The sequence below is a fragment of the Malurus melanocephalus genome, unplaced genomic scaffold (assembly GCF_030028575.1).
Source record: "Malurus melanocephalus ecotype Western Australia unplaced genomic scaffold, MMel_1.1 scaffold_407, whole genome shotgun sequence".
In the NCBI taxonomy this organism is placed as follows: domain Eukaryota; kingdom Metazoa; phylum Chordata; class Aves; order Passeriformes; family Maluridae; genus Malurus; species Malurus melanocephalus.
In genome coordinates this window covers 224,864-243,854 of record NW_026623639.1, presented here as the reverse complement: position 1 = coordinate 243,854, position 18,991 = coordinate 224,864, and the positions used below count along the sequence as shown (strand labels likewise).

The 18,991-nt window shown below is 45.5% G+C and overlaps 1 protein-coding gene across 3 annotated transcripts in view; it reads right to left on the bottom strand.

Moving 5' to 3' along the window:
* Window positions 1-667: 667 nt before the first annotated feature.
* Window positions 668-18,991, bottom strand: part of ATP9A (ATPase phospholipid transporting 9A (putative)) — a 44,480-nt gene continuing 26,156 nt past the window's right edge. For 2 of the 3 annotated variants that reach the window (XM_057379461.1, XM_057379460.1), the window contains exons 15-28: window positions 17,187-17,348; window positions 13,718-13,810; window positions 12,743-12,826; window positions 11,578-11,748; window positions 9,732-9,830; window positions 9,387-9,476; window positions 9,158-9,302; window positions 8,629-8,693; window positions 7,721-7,876; window positions 7,311-7,375; window positions 6,455-6,563; window positions 5,175-5,232; window positions 3,144-3,347; window positions 668-2,325 (exon numbers count right to left, since the gene is read on the bottom strand). In XM_057379461.1, coding sequence (XP_057235444.1) covers window positions 2,189-2,325; window positions 3,144-3,347; window positions 5,175-5,232; window positions 6,455-6,563; window positions 7,311-7,375; window positions 7,721-7,876; window positions 8,629-8,693; window positions 9,158-9,302; window positions 9,387-9,476; window positions 9,732-9,830; window positions 11,578-11,748; window positions 12,743-12,826; window positions 13,718-13,810; window positions 17,187-17,348 — 1,638 coding nt within the window. In that variant the 3' untranslated portion in view covers window positions 668-2,188. The remainder of the gene's footprint in view (window positions 2,326-3,143; window positions 3,348-5,174; window positions 5,233-6,454; window positions 6,564-7,310; window positions 7,376-7,720; window positions 7,877-8,628; window positions 8,694-9,157; window positions 9,303-9,386; window positions 9,477-9,731; window positions 9,831-11,577; window positions 11,749-12,742; window positions 12,827-13,717; window positions 13,811-17,186; window positions 17,349-18,991) is intronic. The other variant, XM_057379462.1, reaches the window with a different exon arrangement.

The following is an 18,991-nucleotide window of genomic DNA, read 5'->3' as shown; positions in this document are numbered from 1 at the left end:
TTCTACCATATATATGTCTGAAATATTTACACACAGTAGCTTGGCACTGTTGCTGTTGTAGGACATTGAACTACCAACACACAGGAGAGAGGGACAGGGCTGGRCACCAGAGCCCAGAGRGACTCAGGGACCACCTGGGGCCTAAAGGAATTCATGGTTCTGGTATTTAAACCTACTGAAAGCAGATTAGATGGGATTTTGGGAAGGAATCCTTCCCTGGGAGGGTGGGSAGGCCCTGGCACAGGGTGCCCAGAGRAGYTGTGGSTGCCCCTGGATCCCTGGMAGTGCCCAAGGCCAGGCTGGAYRGRGTCTGGAGCACCCTGGGACAGTGGAARTGTCCCTGYCCATGGCAGGGGTGGCACTGGRTGGGCTTTAAGGTCCCTTCCAACCCAAACCATTCCATGATTCTATGAAATGCTGCCTGGGGACTCCCAGGCACAGCCAACAGCACCCAGTCATGATGAACACAACGTTAGGGATCTTTTTGGCAAATTGGAATAATTCACAAAAGGCTGTGAGCCAAACTTCCTCCAGACAGGAGCTCAGGCTCTACCCTAGAACAGGGTCTCGGGCTCTGTCTCAGACAGGGGCTCAGGTTCTGCCTGGGGACAGGAGCTCAGGCTCAGCCTGGGGACAGGAGCATGAGCTCAGGCTCTGTCCTAGAATAGGAGCTCAAGCTCTGTCTCAGGACAGGGTCTCGGGCTCAGCCTGGGGACAGGAGCTCAGGCTCTGACTCAGATTCTGGGTTCTTTCCCTCCTGTGCAGTTCAGGGCAGCYGAGGAACAATGGAACCAAGCAGTGCCAGCTCTGCCCGTGGTTTCTCTGATGTGGAACAAGACAGCAAGCAACTAATTTAGCACAGACTGAAGAGCCTTTAGACAAGGACAGCTGCCACTGAAAACTCAGCCCTGTTTGATGCATCAATCCCAATCTAAAAGGTCCCTGTAAATCTCTGTCCTTCAGCTTGGAAGTCCAATTATGTGTTGCTCTCCTCATGATATCACAATGTGGACCAAAGTTTATAACAACAACAGAACTCACTGAGTTTAACTTTCGAAAATTAAAAATACACAAATTGGCTCTGCACACGAGTCTAATGCCTTTGTACGAACCCATTCCTGTGATTCAGGTTTGGTTTTCAGAGCAAAGCAAGTGCAAGGTTCCAAAAACTGCCTCTCTGCAGGGAGTATGYCATTAAAACATCCACCTAGGAGTGCCTCTGCCTATTTGCAGCTCATCCTCACAGTTTCACACTAACAGGAAACAGATTTCATGGAGCTGTGAGGAGTAGCAGCTCTGTGACCTCTCCTTTCAGTCTCCAAGGATTCAAGACACGTCTGCCACATTGTCTGCAGAACAGTACGAGTCTCTTCTCACGTTGTCGACACATTTCAAGGATGATCAACTGCAAAGTTCTGTTCCAAAGAGGATTTGCTTTAGTTTAGATAATTTTCTCCTACACAAATAAATACAGAGTAAAGCTACTATGTCACCAGCTCCTTTTAACAGGAAGCACAAAAGCTAAACAAAACTGAATTCTCTCATTTYGAACTACCATTTCTCTGTATTTATCAGTGGCTGGATACCTCCAAACTCACTGGGGTGACCACATTTCAACGGAAGGAAAATCTCAGACATGCTCAGATTCTCCAGTGAGTGTAGATCCGACAAGCTGGAGCCCCATTATGGAAACAACATGCCATAAATCAGGGATCGGCTGTCAGCAGTGTAGTGCATCACCTACATTAAGGGATTTCCAAGATGTAAAAAGAATGTAACTACTTCAATCAAAAAGACAAACAACATAAAAAAAATGTAACACAATGCAAAGAACAGCGCARCCTCTTAAAAAATTCACTTTAAATTGTCAAATGTAAATCCCAAGGTCAGGTAGCAGCTTCCACAGACTGAACCATGCAAGAGAAACCCGTTGCCATCGCAGTTCCACGCATTTGACCCCAGTTAMATGGAACAAAAGTGACAAGAACTGGATGAACTGGGAGCCTCCACCCTCCAAACRCTGCCTTTTCTTGTTTTCCTGTTCAGGGCAGTTTGGAAGTGTCTCACTGGAGCAGCAGTGACAGAGATTACCACGGGATCCTGACGCAGGTACTGGAGGTGTTGGTTATGGGGACAGCTGTGGGGTTTGGGCCCTGGGCAGAGTCTGTCTCTGAGAGCMCMAGCAGCCCTAGGACGTGAGCTTSGAGTAGCTGGGGGGAGAAAACCTCCGTCTCAGGTACTTGAGGACGTAGAGGGGCAGGCAGCTCACCAGGGTGATGACAGTGACCTTCCACAGGAACGACAAGGTGGCAATGAAGTAAACATCTGTGTGGAGAAACGAACAGAGAGGCGAAAATGTGGGGAGGTTGTTCTGGGTGCAGAAAAGCAGTTCAATCTATCAACATTTCTTTCTGCCTGGTTCCTCACTCTCCCGCCCTGCCCTTCCCTTCCACAGAGGATGCAGAAATGTGCTGAGCAGAGGGATGTGAGGAATGTGACTCACACAGGTATCTGCCCTCACAAACCCCACCTGAATCAGGGATATCCATCCTCCTCCTGGCACTGCCAAGGACTGCACATCCTCCCCCTCTGGGAGCTGCCTCTGCTGCTTGGCTGAGCACAGCAAACACAGCTCTTGACTCAAACACCTCAGAATCTTTAGAAAAACAGCTGAAGCATCGTTCAGARTGGGACTGTATAACCATATGCACCAGACAGACCCAGCCATGGGGAAGTTATCCCCGTTGTCTTCAGTTAGGAAAGAGCTTTATGGAAGTAGTGACATCTTGTGGCTTCTGAAAACACTGGAACGAGCCCATGGGTCTGGTATTTGCAACCAGACAGTCACTGGGGGAATCTGGAATTCCTCACCCTTTTTCCTCTAGCCAGGGAWTAGGATTAGCTGTGCTTCAGGCAACTCAAATACCACCAGCAGGCAAACCACAAGAGAACAGCCCCAATGAACAGATAAAAGAAGGGAAGTTTTGGAAGGCAGCACCTTCCAAGTGCCTTCAAAGCACACAGAGATTGCTCTGGTACCACTGCCACTGCAACTATTGCTGCCTTCACCAGCTGCCTTCTGCTYAACTCAATCCTGGTCCTGCCCAGACCATGAGCAGACCAGAGCAGAGYTCCACCCTTACCAATAAACTCGTGCAAGAAGACCAGGGAAGCRATGTAGCAGGAGAGACTGAGCAGCTCTGCCACGATCATGAGCCAGTGCCACGTCTGGATTGTCAGTGCCACCATCAGCAGCTCGGTGAGAATCAGGGACGTGAAGGAAATGGCCACAATGTGCACAAATTCCGATTCAAACAGGAGGAGAGCTCCATACATGATGATGCTACCTGCAAAGGAATGGAACTGTTTGAGTCAAACATTAGGCTCAGCTCTCAAACTCACAGTTAGATCTTGGAAAGGCTGAAACAATCCTGTCTTGAGGCTGTTTTTTTCATGAAACCTGGGGAGTGTAATGACAACGGATCAGTTACTATTTAGGAGACAAAACTGATGAGAAGACAGGGAAAAGTTACAGCAGAGGTACCCAAAGCTTTCTAACAGTCTATCATGTTCATAGACACATGGAGATAGGAAATTAATACATGCTGTTTTGGCAACTGGAGATCTCTAACATCATGAAACTCTATCCTCCCAGAAAAGCACTTGGTCACTACTCAGAAGCTAAAAAATATCCAATTCCTCCATATCCTACTGCATTGCCTCGGTGCCAAGAGGAAGCAGAGTGTTGAAAAGCTCAATGGATACAAGTGAGCCTCAATTTGCAGCGCCTGGACCAAGAGCTCTCCCCTTTACACCTCCCCCTAAGAGAATCCCATTAAAGCTCTGCTAACGAGGCATTGTTTGGGYTCCTCTTCTGGCCAGGGATTGCTCCAGCCACCTGCACAAATAACTCATGTGAGCAGCATGAGTAATCCACACCAACATCCATCACTGCAGGAAGGGAAAACCTGCGAGAGAACGCAGCTCCAGCCACAAAGTTCAAACCCAGCTGTGAACTTTCCAAACTTTGGGGCTGCTCAAGTTTTGCTCGGGCTCATCTCTGCTAGCAACTGGCCCTGCTGTTTGCTGGTTCTTGAGCACATCACTGGTGAAGTCACTTTAACCAAAGCCTGGAAGCAGAGAGTGCTCTCAGCTCAAGGATTGATCTTTCCCCCATGCATCACCCTCTGCAGTGTTCCAMCACTCCAGACTGTTCTATCAGTGCCTGGGCTTTGCACTGGGCTGCACAGCATCCTACACCCTTGATCTCTGCTGTAGGACTCCACTGGGATGGATTTCAGAAAATAAAGCTAATGGAGATTTTATACTCCTAGATTCACTCCCTGCTGAGGATGGCAACATCAGTTGAATCCCTAAGAATTACCTGCTTATTTTGACCCATTGTTCTGACTCCTGCTGATAAAGGAGTTTTGGAGAACAAGAAGTATTTCCATTTAAGCTTTTAGCTCCCCATTATTGACCTGTTTTCTACAATTCACTGATTAACACTTAGAGTGTATTTGAGCTTGAGGTTACTTGATAAAAACCAAGACAAAATGAAAGAAAATACATTCTCAGATATATACCCCAATTACTATATCCACTGTTGAAAATGCATTGTGGTTAAGGCATTTTCTTAATTGCTTTAGCATGCTAATTAGAGTGTGTGGGATATGATCAACAGCCTCAGCTCTGCTCTGGGCCTGCTTTACAGATGGCTGTGAAGCAACATGAACTATTGCCACTTCCATTTCTGGACAAAACACAGAAGGCTACTGATGCTGCAGTTTGCACGTTGACAAAAACCTGCAAAATCTACAGAGYTTTCCCAAAAGAAGGGGAGAGTCATGAGCTCTGCTTTACAGATGGAGCAACTACAGCACTGAAAGGAACTTGCACAAAATTACAGTGGATGGTTCTGATGGGAAGAGGCACAATGGTTTGAACTTCTSTATCACAGGGTTGACCAATTACTGCCAATATTTGGGTTTAGATAATTTTTTCCTTTGGTAATGCTACCAACATTTTCCGAGACAAAAAAAATATATATTCACCACCACAAGGCTACTTTGGGAAATTCATCTCATGCCTTACTTAACTTGCTGCAGTCCAAAAACTTAGATAGTCATCCATATTAAAACATCAAAAGGTATAAGCAGAAATTGTTTTCTTACCTTGATAAATGCTTATCAAGACCCATATCAAAAATGTTTTGTATGACAACGGTCGTCCCTGGGTGGGGGGAAAAAAGACAAAGCTCCATTGGGGTTTTCTTTTATGAAAATTCACTTATTGATCAATTTAGAAATTAATAAGAGAATCGAAAGGTTTTTTTTTGAAAAAAGCCCCAACAAATCAGGCAGCCCTGAGGTAGAGACCCTTTATTCTCATTTTTCCAGGTGCACAAAGGGCTGGGGAAGCTCAGGGCTGCCCCAGCACAAGCTGTCCTCACTGCACACACAGTTAATTCAGTGCAAAGATGTCCCCTGAGCTCAGTCACTGTGCTGTGAGATSTAAGATGTGTGTACACACATACATGTGAATATATTAATATTCCATTTCTACACACAAATCACCCTCATATTGAAGGCAGATAGATTTTAAAAAGCCATCTCCAGCCAAGCCAGCCATACCAGCACAAAACCCCCTATGTTTAGACCAGGCCTAAGGATGGTTGAAGAATTAGTGGTTTATGACATAAGAGACAACATACAAGTGAAACCAGATGGAGCCTTATTGAGGCTCTGGAAAAACAGGCTTTGCTTCTGAGAGGATCTGTTTAACAGGAATCCTTGAGGGAAAGGATCTRGGGAAGACTCAGTCCACCCTTCCCTCCAATTAAGAAAGATGTTCCCAGGCTGCATACCCCAGTTATTCAAAACATTTTCCAGGGAGGAAGAAAAGATTTTAAATGAACAAGATTCATCTTCCTGATATTTCTAGGGTAAACATAAAGTTYTCTTTGTCTAAGAAGGACCTGACTTAGATGCTAAAGCTGCAAAAATGGCATAGCAAATAAAACTTTAGATCATGCTCCAGTCAAGTTTCTGTTAAAGAAACTCTGTGATAACCTCCTGCCTCCATCAAATGAGCATATCCCTTCCCCTCTTCCCTTTTCTGGCTTCAGGCTACTGCCAAATCCCCAACAATTTTTCTATTCCCTATATTATGGAACAAATGGGTAATATCAAATCTTCAGAATTTCCCACAGAATGGAACTTCTATTCCCCCAGCCGTTTTTAATAAATTGCATTTCATGTAGCATTCAATAAGCACTGCCAAGAAATCTGGTTCTATCTGTTAATTCAAATTTGATCTTAACAGAATTTTGCTTCAAAATGCCTGATAAAGTTCTGTATCTGCTGACAATATATTTGACTTTACACACTTAGAGTTTCAAATCAAATGAGGATTTTGCCTTAAACCAAAACACACAAACAAGAATCTCCCATACCTTAAGAAGATCTTTGTAGAGCTCTGGGTACAACATTGCAACTTCAGATTTCACATCCTTGTCCAGGACAAGAGAAAACACTGGAAACATGGTGTAAATTGTGGAGTACCTGGGAAGAAGGCAGAAGACCTGTAAATTATCTCAGGTGGAGATGAGCAAACAGAAATGCCAGGCTTCAGAAAGGAAATGCAATTCTTTAAGTGTCAAGTAACGTACACATCATAAAAACTTGCAAACAGAACACACCAGAGTTTTGCAGGGAGGAAAACCCTGCAGAATTGGCCTTTTGGGTGAYTTTTGATCAGGAACACTCACACACAGCTTTAAATGCTGCAGTTATTGGGTTATCAGTGGAGCCAAGGAGTGACCTGTCCCCACCCCAAAGTCTGCTCTACAGCTCAGGTTTGATGCTGTTTGCAGCAGAAGGCAATGGAGATGAATTTGCTGGGTTTCTTAGATTATGTAATCAAAAGTATAAAAAGCCATACTGGGGCTACAGGTGCAATTCCCAATTTTGGACAGTTTTGACCAGGATTGATTCCTCCTGTCACAGAAATTGGGTTGTTCCTCTTCCTGACACTGCCAGGAGCTGCTGTGCAGGCACCAGCCCAGAACAACCATCCCTCTGCTTTTCAGTGGGATCCAGGGAACATTCCTGGAGGATGGGCTGCTGCACAAAACAAACCATCCTGCTGGGAAGGCTTCTGGAAGCGTCTGCACTGTCTGTGCTCAGAGCAGAGGAGCAGGAAGGGAACAGTGAACACAGTGGAGATGTGCATGGCTTGTGTGTTCATCAGCCCAAATGTATTCACTGTGCAGAGGTTTTCCTCACAACCCATAAAAAGGGAGCTCTTACCCAATGATGAGGAAGCCTTGGTAGAGAGGAACCGAAGCAAAGTAAAATACTGATGAGAAAACGGCCTAGAAAAGAAAGGAGCTTTTTAGGCATTAAGATATACTGCAGTAAAAGTAACAGCTTAAAAACACACTCTGTTCAACCTGGAACATTCTCAGTGCATTCTCCAAATGCCTGAAATGCAGGCAGAATAAAGGAATATCAACCCTTTTTATTCCTCTGGAGAAGCTGCTGATATTTGCCCAATACCATGAACTTTCTCACGTGCTTTCATATCAAAGGAACAACCTCAAGTCCAAACCTGTGCAAATTTTCAGGAGACAAAACAATTGCATCCAAAATGAAAGACAGGACCTTTCCTTTATGCTCTGGCTCTTTCTCCTTGCAAAGAGAGAGTGGCAGAGCCTTACCTGCATGGTGCTGATGCACAGGCTCCTGTGGATCACAAACTGGCTGAGAGCTGCAGATCTCTTGTAGCTGTTCCTTCCATGGACCATGAGCAAACGACCCAGGTGCTTGAACTGAGTGATGGAGAAATCAGCTGCCAGCGATGCCTGCTTCCCTTCCTGGGAACAACAGCAAGGAAAAAGCACACTGAGATCATTGCTGCACTGCAAACAAAGAGTATCAAGAGCATCGTGTCATTGTGGAGTTATCACTGAGAGGATTTCCAGGAATATTTGCAGTATGTTAGTGAGGATTGCCTCAGCACTTCTTCCACCGTGGCTTTCAAGCAAATAGAGAAAATATGAGGAGAATTCCCATTTGAACCTTGGCCTCCAATTCTAAGCAACCTCTGGATTCTGATCCACAGCACACATGTTGTTAACGTGACACTGCTATCGAGTCAGGGCTGAACACCAGTCCTCAGGCTCAAAAGTTCTCTCAGTTTTGGCTCACTGCAAGCAGAATCTGTCTCCTGCTGCCAATCCAGTCCTGCAGCTTCAACAGCTCCACATGCAGGAATCAGAGCTCTAACCCAGAATTTGTGTTGCAAACTAAAATAAAGAGTTTTTAATTGTGAATGTAGGGTCTATCTTATCAGTGTAATTATAACTCCAGCATCTGGAACATCTAAAACCCCCAAAACAAACTGTGAGGGTCCAAATTCAGAGAGTCTGCCAAGAACCAAGTGATGAATCTGAACTCCCTTTAACAATAYTCTCCTTTACAGCCAAATTATTTCTCATTATAGGGATACTGGTCACATGATGATTCCTGTGGGAGCTTGTTCCCCTTGCACAAATTTCTGAGGATTCATTTAATAATTGCTTGAAAACTAGCCACAGAAATTCTTACAAACATGAGGTAATCTCACCTTTCCTTCAACTCCAACACCACAGTCAGCCTCCTGAATCATGCTAACATCATTCCCTCCATCACCTGCAGGGCAGAGACAAACAAAACTGGGAGTTAAGCAAYAGGGGCAATCTGCACCACACTGTAACATTACAAGAAATACTGAACCCAATCAACAAAASCAGGATTTTAAATAGAAATCATGAATTTAAGTTCTTAAGTTTTAACAGACCCCCAGGTCACTGACTGATCTCACTTGCAGGTGTACCACTATTCTGACAGTGCTGAAATAAAGCTCACAGGTTACCAGTGGCACTTCACCTGATCCASTTCAAGCTCTGTTTTGCAAAGATGCCACCTGAACAGTTATGAGTAGTTTGACATTGAATTTCCAAGTGCAAAATTTCATCTTCTCAATCGTCCCACAAAAACCGCACTCCCTAAATCAGCATTTGCAGGCGGTGTGAGCTGATGGGAGATTCCTCACTCAAGAAGAACAAACAGGAGATGCCATGCTGTGTGCTGAGCCCTGCCAGGGTGGCACTTACCCACGGCACAGGTGAGTTTGCCCGTCCTCTCCTGCAGCAGCCGCACGATCTGAGCTTTCTGCGTGGGAGCGCAGCGGCAGCACACGACAGCGGGGCACTGGCACGCCAGCTCCATGAACTCATACTCGTAGTACTTGAGGCACACCTGAGTTACACACAGTATRTTTACACCTGATTTACACCCTGCCYTTTGGGGTTTCTCCAGGCCAGGCTCTGGGGGTGTCCCTACCTCCAGTGAGTCCCCCGAGATGACCAGAGCGCAGTCGTGYTTGCGGCGGAAGGCGTTCAGCTCCAGGTGGGCTTCTCCTCTGTTTGTCACCTGRGGGAGGATGGGAACTGAGCAAAGTGTGCTTCACTGGGTGAAAAAACACCAGAGAGTCCCCAGGGAGCAAAGGAAACAGGGCCAGGACAGGCAGCACACTGAGGCAGAGCACACGGCCAGAGAAACAAACACTCGGATAGAAAGCTGGGTCAAAAGAATAAAAATATCCTGCAGGAAACCAGTTGTGATCTCCCACCCCTCGTGTCCCAGAGTTTGGGCCCTCAGAGAGGGGATATTGTGGGTGTTACTCACTAGTCTGAATATATGGATGTCCTGTGTCCGTGTCACCAGATGTGCGTTCTTGGCTGTACACGTGGCTGTCTCCAGCTTATCCCCTGTCAGCATCCACACCTAAAATCCAAACACTTCATGTATTAAATAAAGCTTAACAACCACRTCTGCAGGACCTCTGCAAGTACCACCTGCCAGTCCAGCCTTAGAAAAGGACTGTTAAAACACACATTCAAATTTTTCTTCTAAAAAACCCCTCTTTTAAAACACGCAAGAAAATTCTCACACGTGAAAGAAAGTAAAACTCTTAAAGAGGCTGAAACACAAAGGAAGTTACAAACTCTGTGTAACATTTTTCCCACCTGCAATACTTCAAGATTCTGCTGATAAACCCACAAAATGCAAGCTAAAAAAAAATGTGTATTTGTGTGTTAATGTGTCCCTCCCCGGCCATTTCTCAACCGGGCCCTGCTGCAGAAAGATCCCTCCTGGCCCAGCCTGAAATGTGGATGATGCAACTGGGGTTAGCTCAGTGCTGATGTGTACGTCTGGAACACACTAAGCTGGTTGAGGGATTTTTTTAGATTTTTTTTTTTTTAAATCTACACTGCTCCTTTTATTTTGTGCTGGTGAGAGAAGGGAGTTAGAAAGCAATGTCAGCAGCAATGGCTGGGAATTCCTTCTCCAGTGTAAATATATCACAGTGRGTTTGGTTTTTTCCACTGGTGTTTTTATTCTTTCAAGACACTGCCCAAGAATATTTAATGAAAAAAACAAAAACCTTAAGAAAATCCCAAAACAACAACAACAAAAAAAAACCCAACACAGACTCATTTGTTTAATAATCTGAGGTTAGAAAGATGTTCTCAATAAGATGATTTCTGTCAGGAATTGCAAGACCCCCTCTACTCTTGATTTACTCCTCGCATGCAATGCCCTGATGAACATTCCAGGGCAAGGAGTGCTCAGCACACTCCAAACCTCCACATCTGCTCCAGCCAAGGGGTGAAGGGAAAGAAGGAAAGGAGAAAGGAGAAAAGAAGGMAAATCCTTTGGAGTGACAGGACAGAACTACAACATCCCCAAGGAGCTCTGATTCCACTGGTCTCGCCCCCCTGCTGAACTCTCTGCTGCTCACAGGGAAAGCTCCACACAAAAGGAACTTTTGTCCCAAGCCTTGGATTCTGCTTCCCACCTAAACCCCAAACACACAGCTTTCACACTTTRCATTCACAGCACAGCTTCAGATTTTTGCTCACTTTGCTTCTTAAAGCAGAGAAACCACAACCAGSACCTTTCACCTACTTTTCTTACCCAAATCTGAATGTTTAATCCATTTTTTTTCCCTTTTGAAAGACTGAGCTTTCAAACAGAGAACCTCTGCAGGCTCACAGCTGAGCACAGCTCAGGCTGTAGGTGTGGAGTCAGAGATGCTGGAATCCAGAAAGCTGGAAAAAAAAACTCCAGTCCCTGATTCTCTTGGYTCAGACTCCCCTCTAGTGGCTACAGAAAATGTGGATATCCACAGCTCTGAGCCCAGCACGGGGCTCATACACCACAAACCAAACACATCCAAACCTGCCTCGTTTTATAGAAAGGAAGAATTGCCCCAAAGTCTCCTGTAGGAACCCCACTCATGCCCAGACAATTCCTTTCTCTGCAGGAGAAGCCAGAAAGAGTTAGGGGATGAAAAGCACACAGAAAGAGGTGACACATTTTCCTGTGTTAACATTTCCCGCTTGCAGCATGTTCTGTTCCCAGAGTGATGTTTAAATGTTTGATATGGTGCCCAATTCCCCTCATTTGAAGCCCGTGGGATGGAGCCCTGCTCTGCAGAGGGTCAGAGTGCAGGCTGGAGCAGACAGACCTTAATGCCAGCGTTCCTCAGSGTCTCCAGCGTGGGTCTGACATCTGCCTGCAGCTGATCCTCCACCCCTGTCAGACACAGCAGCTCCATCTCCATCTCCAGGCTCTCGATCACCGTGGCCACTTTGAGGGAGCGGTCGTGAACGCTCAGCTTGGCCTGGACGTAGCGTGCCTGGGGAGAGATGGACAGACAGACAGCACCCTGAGCGTAGGGAAGGACAGACAGCATCCCGAGCATGGGGAGGGACAGACAGCATCCCGAGCGTGGGGACAGACAGACAGCACCCTGAGCTTAGGGAGGGACAGACAGCACCCTGAGCATTGGGGACAGACAGACAGCACCCTGAGCATTGGGGACAGACAGACAGCACCCTGAGCGTGGGGACGGACAGACAGCACCCTGAGCGTGGGGACGGACAGACAGCACCCTGAGCGTGGGGACGGACAGACAGCACCCTGAGCTTAGGGAGGGACAGACAGCACCCTGAGCATGGGGACAGACAGCACCCTGAGCATGGGGACAGACAGCACCCTGAGCATTGGGGACAGACAGACAGCATCCTGAGCATGGGGAGGGACAGACAGCACCCTGAGCTTGGGGATGGACAGACAGCACCCCGAGCATGGGGACGGACAGACAGCATCCTGAGCATGGGGACGGACAGACAGCACCCTGAGCATGGGGACAGACAGACAGACAGACATTAACTGCAGAGTCCCATTCCCAGTGTGCCTGCCTGGATAAACCATTCCGTGCTGGGTACAGACCCAAAGCCCACACGTGGGGTCTGTGTTTCCAGGAAGCTGCCTGGTTATGTCCTGGGTGGYTGCAGTTTCCCTGGATGTCAAGATGCAACGATGGAAATTAAAAGCCAACAAACATTTCCCAAACTTGTCTAACAAATGATGGGCACTGGCAGAATTTACAACCACAAGAGATTGCATGGCAGGATTCTGGAACTGCTTGGGAGGGGCTTGGCTGGGTACACAGCTCACACACATCACTTGAAAAGCAACTTTGGTTAAAAGAACACCAAGACATTGAAGAACCACAGTTCTAGCAGAGAGTAGGGAGATGAGAGGCAGCATTATCACAAGAGCTTTGTGAGAATCGTTCAGTGATTGTTTAAAAACAGATAAAAAAATAAAACCAAATAAAAACTTACTTCAAAGTCTTGATACTGTTCCTCTGTCAGAGACTTCTTGGCCACGACAAGAACCCTCAGGCCTTCCCGAGCCATGTTCCCACACTGCAAAGAGGGATCACATTGTACACCATGAACCCCATCCCCACTCAAGTGTTAGATGGCAATGTAACATCACAGGTTAAAAAAATAGCCATCCCATTTGAGCAACCCCAGTGAGCCTGCACATCTGATAAAGTGCATGATAAACTTGAGGAGAAAAAGGGGATCGGCAATGGTTTGTGAYCTAGCCCAGTGATCTGAAAGAAAAATTATACCAGGGTGGCAAACAATCCCACTGATTACAATTTTCTCTGCCTCTAAGGGCACAGGCCTTGTAGACTTCACATCTTGGCAATCAACTCTTTAAAATAACACCAAGTCATTATTATTTCTCGGAACACCAGAGAATCAGTAACTGATGGTACTGTTGAGGATGCCCCATCCCTGGCAGTGTCCAAGGCCAGSYTGGACAGGGCTTGGAGCACCCTGGGATAGTGGGAAGTGTCCCTGGCTGGAATGGGATGATMTTTAAGGTCCCCTCCAACCCAAACCATTGTGAGACTCCATGAACTCTCCCATACCACCATTACTGCTAACCTGACTAACACATCCCARCACAAAGCTGCCAAATGCAGTTTGGAAATCAGACCTCTCAGGCTAAAAGAGATCCAAACATAGAATCAAGGCTGGGACAAATAGGTGAGTGTCAATTAGTTTTGAGCAAAATCCATTTTATTTCTAGGACTTATCCTGCATTAAGTATGCTGAACTTGCCACTGACTTCTTTGCTACTGTGGATATATCTGGCTGAGGATAATCCAGTGAATGGCCAAAGCTCAGTGCTCTTCTGTCCTGCAGGTATTTTAGCAGTTGATCCCCCCCTGCTCCAAGCTTTGCCAGGCCCTTCCCTGGCACGAGAAAAGCAGGAGAAAAGCAGGAGTACCCATCCCATACCTCCTCCTCCAGCCAGTCGTTGTACTGCACGATGCCAGCCATCACCACATCTGCCCCCTTCATGTAGAACGTGATCTCTCCTGTGGATTCATCCTGCAGGGCAAACACAGCAGGCTGAGCTGGGACAGCTTTGGAGAGCCCTCAGCAAGGTGAGKGATGAATTTCAGCACAGCAGCCACAGAAGTGGCTGTCCCATGCACAGGAGGAGATKCCAACCCAAGTGCAACTCAGTTCCTTCCTGCAGGAATTACTGGAGGATCAGCTTTTCAATCAGCATCTCCACACAGACAGACACCTCCCAGCCCTGACTGCCTGTGCCTCCAGAAAAACCTCCAGCCCTCACCTTGAAAACTGATTTCCTGCTTACCTGGAAGAACAAAACAGAAGCACAAAGCTTAAGAGAGTAAAAATCACTCTCATTTACCTGCTCTGTTACACTGTGTGGAACTGGCATAATTAAAGCTCATGCTGGCCACAGAAAGCTTAGATTGCTGCCTTATCTGATACAAAGAGTTTACAGGCTGCAAGCAAAGCACATTTACATCACCACAAATTAAAAAGTGCCTTCTAAGCAGGCAGATACCCAAGGAGGCCACAGCTATGAGTATTACAAGCTAATGGAAACCCTGGCAATTTCCTCAAAGGAGACAAAACAATGAGTAAGGAACAAACTGCTCTGTAAACCAAGACAGCCACCAAKGAGAGGAGGAAAACAAACTTAACATGCAAAACTAAAAAGCCCAGGAAGATCTGAAACAAACTGATGTAAATAAAGGGGGCAAAACACTTTAGGGAAAARAGAAATGAAAGGAAAGCAGAGTGGACACGTGCTTATTCTTTAACATATGGGTCAGTGTGTTCCACCATTACAGAAATTAGTGGTGGATGTTCTCATATATGGATAATTGGAGTTGGGAAGCAAAAGCCCCAGGTCCTGCGGCACTGGCAAAACAGAATTTACATCCATAGCAAAAAAATAAAGGCAAAAAGTAGCACCTGATACTGAAACAGTAAAGAAAAGTGTCTTTGCTGAACAAATTAAGACGTAGCCAAGGACAACGAAGCTCCTTTGCTGAACATTTTTGCCAAGCTCAGAGATATTCACCAGGAAGATGCTCATAATTAAACCTAACTGTGATTTTCAACGCCCTGGAACATCCAGCCCTCACAGACTGATACACATCCCACATCCCCAGAGGGAAASGGGTGCCACTCTTCCAAAACAACCAGAACCTGCTTAAATAAACCACAACACTTCTGGTAGTAGCCAAAGGTAAAGGTTTATCTATGAAATKGTTTGATTAAAGAGGGTCTAACAACATCTCTGTAGGAAACTGAATAAAGGCTGCACTTCCCGTGCTGCAGAGCTGGCTTAAGATAGTTTAGATTTTTTGTCCAATATAAATACTGTATCAGCTATCTCCTTGCATTAGTCATTTCCTCTGCCCGAGTTCAGGAGGAGGTTAGTGCGTTCTCAGATCATGGCAAGATCACTCTATAAATCTACACACAGATTTGCCAGTTATATTGTTTTGGAGAAGCATCTTTTTTCCACCATGGTCTGGCTCTGGCCASGGTTCAAAGGCTCCTTTCAGTTCCAGATATGACAATAGCACTATCTCTGTGTACAACAAAGCTCATTCCACATGGGTAAGGGATAAAAAATGCAAAGAAAATGAAGAATGGAAAATATTGTGGTCAAACAAACAGGGCTTCTTCAAAGAGGGAGATAAGTCAGTGCACAATCTGGTGAAAAGGCTGCTTGGGTAGAACAGGATTTCTGAGAACTGAAATAATCAGGTACAGAAATGACAGTTGAGCTCAAGGAAACACTCGGATATTGCAAAAATATCCCAAACCAGGCCACATCTGCCASTTGTTTTCACTATTAACTATTACTTTATTTACTAGAAGTTATCCTTTGAAGGAGAGCTTTTCCTAGGGGCCAGCAGAGCAGGAAATGCAGGGGAGATGGTGACAGCAGGGACAGCACTGCTGGGCTGGGCACACAAACCACAACTCAAACTCTGTCCCAGGCTGGGCACAAAGCTGGCTCAATCCTCACAAGAGCTCCCAACAGCCCAAAAATTACATCTGATCAGGACAGGCAATACCTGAAGAGGTGAGCAGAACCCTCTGGATTCCACTCACTGCAATGCTGAGGGCAGCTTCATCTCCCTGCCTGCTTTACGCCCTTCTGGGTACCCCATCCTGCTCTCCCTGCCCTTATTTCTGTTTTTTAAACAAGCAGCACAGTTTAGGAGATGCACTGAAAAGATTAACACCTTTCAAATTGTGGATCAAACCAAAGAGAGTGCCTACACATACACACATGTATGTTTAATTAAGGCACATTTTATTTGATAATTACCTATTTATAAATCCCTTCTTAAATGAAAATGAAAACCCTGCTTGAAGATATTAATTTGGAGTGTACAGAAACATGGCAAAATAATACCCAGGCTGTCAACATCAGCTTCTCAACCCTAATTCTGCACAGGGCACACAGAGAGCTGATTTTAGTGGCTTAGAGAAGCTGAATGGCTACAAAATAAAGACACAATTAACAGCACAACAGAGAAGGACCAATGCTTTAAAAGGGTTCAGACAGAATCTGGGCCTGATGTTGCTCCCACTGACCACAAGTGGGAGTTTTTGCTGGTTTTGCCCAAAATACAAAAGGCAAAATCTAAACAGAGAAATACAAACTAGAAACCTTTTTATTCCTAGTGAGGGAGAAGATAAATAATAGGTAATTTAAAAGGAATAAGCTTCAAATCACTCTTACACTCATTATAAGAAAATTTCAGGGCATTCACTGTGGTTGAGCATATAAACACAATTTAATGAAACTCATCCTGGCTTTGATGATTTGCTCACTTCTTACACCTTTGATAAAACAGCATTTCATCAGAAGTTTGCATCTGCAGTAAAACCAATGGGGAGGACTGAAGAACCTCCCTCTTCTATTGATATTTTTATTCTAGGTCTTGAAAAGATTGCCTGAAGTCTCCACATCATTTTCAGTATAAAAATAATGAATTCGATGAATTTGCACTTGCTGTACTGAACTGGATACACACAGCAGGTATCCCCAGATGATACAGGGTGAGCTCAACGCACCCAGTGGATCCCTAAATTCCCAGATTTAATATATGGATTATTTTGTCCCTAAATTCCCAGATTTAATATATGGATTATTTTGTCCCAGCTCAGCCTCTCAGCCCACTTCCACTGATATTCCTGCTCTTGGGTGTGTTTTCATATTGCAAAGTTTTCCGAGTGTCTCATTCTGTGCTACCCAGAGAGAGCACGGATCTCCCTGCCAGGTGACACCAGGSCTGGCTGTCCCCCTGGTGACCCCTGTGAGCAAAGAGGTGCCCAGGTGAGCCCTGAGGCTGCCTAGGTGAGCAGGAAGGTGCCCAGGTGATGGTGCCCATTCCCCATGCCCATCCCACCCAGCCCTTACCCGCACGATGATGCCCATGCGCTTGCTCTCGTAGGTGAAGGGGAAGATCTGCAGGATGGTGAAGTTGAGGATGTGCCCCCCTGGGCTCCTGAGCTGCACTGAGGATTGGTCTCTGCCCACCAGAGTCAGGCCCACGCTCTCTGTCCACTGCACCAGGGCCACCTGAGAGGAGAAGGACAAGGTGAGGGCTCCGGGGAAGGTACAACAGAGAATTMATCAGTTATAAATTCATTAGCCATTAATTCATAAATCATTAACGGTGCTGTTGAATAGACAGCTATTTCACAGCTTGCTGTCTGTGAAATTAGGAATTCAAAATGATGCATTCACCCTGGATTTACAATTTCAAAGCCAGAAACACTAATGGAGCACATTAAAAAAATGTATTGAAAAAAATTAGACAAAATGAGTTCTGTCTTATTCTCTACATGTTCAGTAGTAGCAGTTCAACAAATTTCAACAATTTTGCAGTGATGAGCAAGGCAGCTGAAAGCTGGCTCAGATAGCTCTTAGCAGAGAACCCTTCTCCCTAAACATTTAAAAAAAACCAAAAAGAACTAAACCAAAAACCCCAAAACAACCCTCAGATTATTCAAGGTTTAACTGAACTGAGGGGAGCATCATTTCAATTGCAGCTTCTGCCACTGAAGCACCTACAAAACGGAGTTCTCTACAAGTTTTCACTGAATTACAGCCAGAGCCAKGCCAGAAGAGCAGAGGCTGCATTTTGGTGCCCTGAGAAAGCCCTGGTGCCCAGCTCAGCTGACACATCCAGCTCACACCGAGCTCCTGTCTGGGCTGGAACAGATGGAGCAGCAGCTGCCACCAGTCCCTCTCTCACTGGCCCCAGGAAGGATCAAGGGACACTTTCCCTAAACAGACATGAAATACTGCAAGTGTTTTACAGTGGCATTTTCAAAAGCCCAGGAGTGYTGGGCACATGGCTGCTGCTGATTTGGAGGTTAATTATCCCTTATGCCTTTCAGGTTCTGCCTCTACTGACCACAAAAGCCTCAGTTAAAAATGAWTTTTTTTTKGRAAAWYMMMWKMMARRRRWWMMAAWWAAAAWKGSMWCYKKWAAWWMYTKSMAYKRRKYCMMRWTYTWMYWAWKRAWTKRWWWWAWYAGGACTAACTGGAGAATCTTTTGTGAACTCAGTTCATTTTCATCCAAAATAAGGCTTAAAAGAGAACCTAAACCAAACTTTTCTTGTCATAAACTAGTCTTAAATTGTCAGATTRAAAAAAAAAARAGTGAYTGAGTTGATTTTGCCTYRAAAGACCTTTAAATCAATTTGAATCAATATTTGGCTTAATATTAACAAGTTTGTGCAAGCTTACACACAAAGATTATGACAAATCAAAGGCTCTTTCAAGCTTATCTTTTTCAAAAGTTTCTCCAAGCCATCCTCAACGCATTAAAATGTGCAGTTAGATAATCCTCCTAGCAGGCTCCCCGAGAGAGATGGAGCTTGGCTTTCTAATCCTCTGGTTAATAAATAATTATTGGGAATTATTCCTGGCATGATGCTATTCACCTGTCCCTGCTGGTGAGCTCCAAATGCCTGGAGGTTCAAACCTCTGCTCCCAGCTTGGACTGTTAGAGACCAACCAGCATCTCACTGAATCCTGGCCAGCCCTGGAAAGCAAAGCTTTTTGCAGAGGGACAGATGGATGAGCAGATCAGAGTGGTGTCAGGAGCTTCAAATCACCTGCCCTGCACTGCAGCACAACTGTGGATGGAGAATGGCGCTTTGCTGGAGGGGAATAATGAAAGAAATCCCCCTTTTCCATGCAGATGTGGGGCC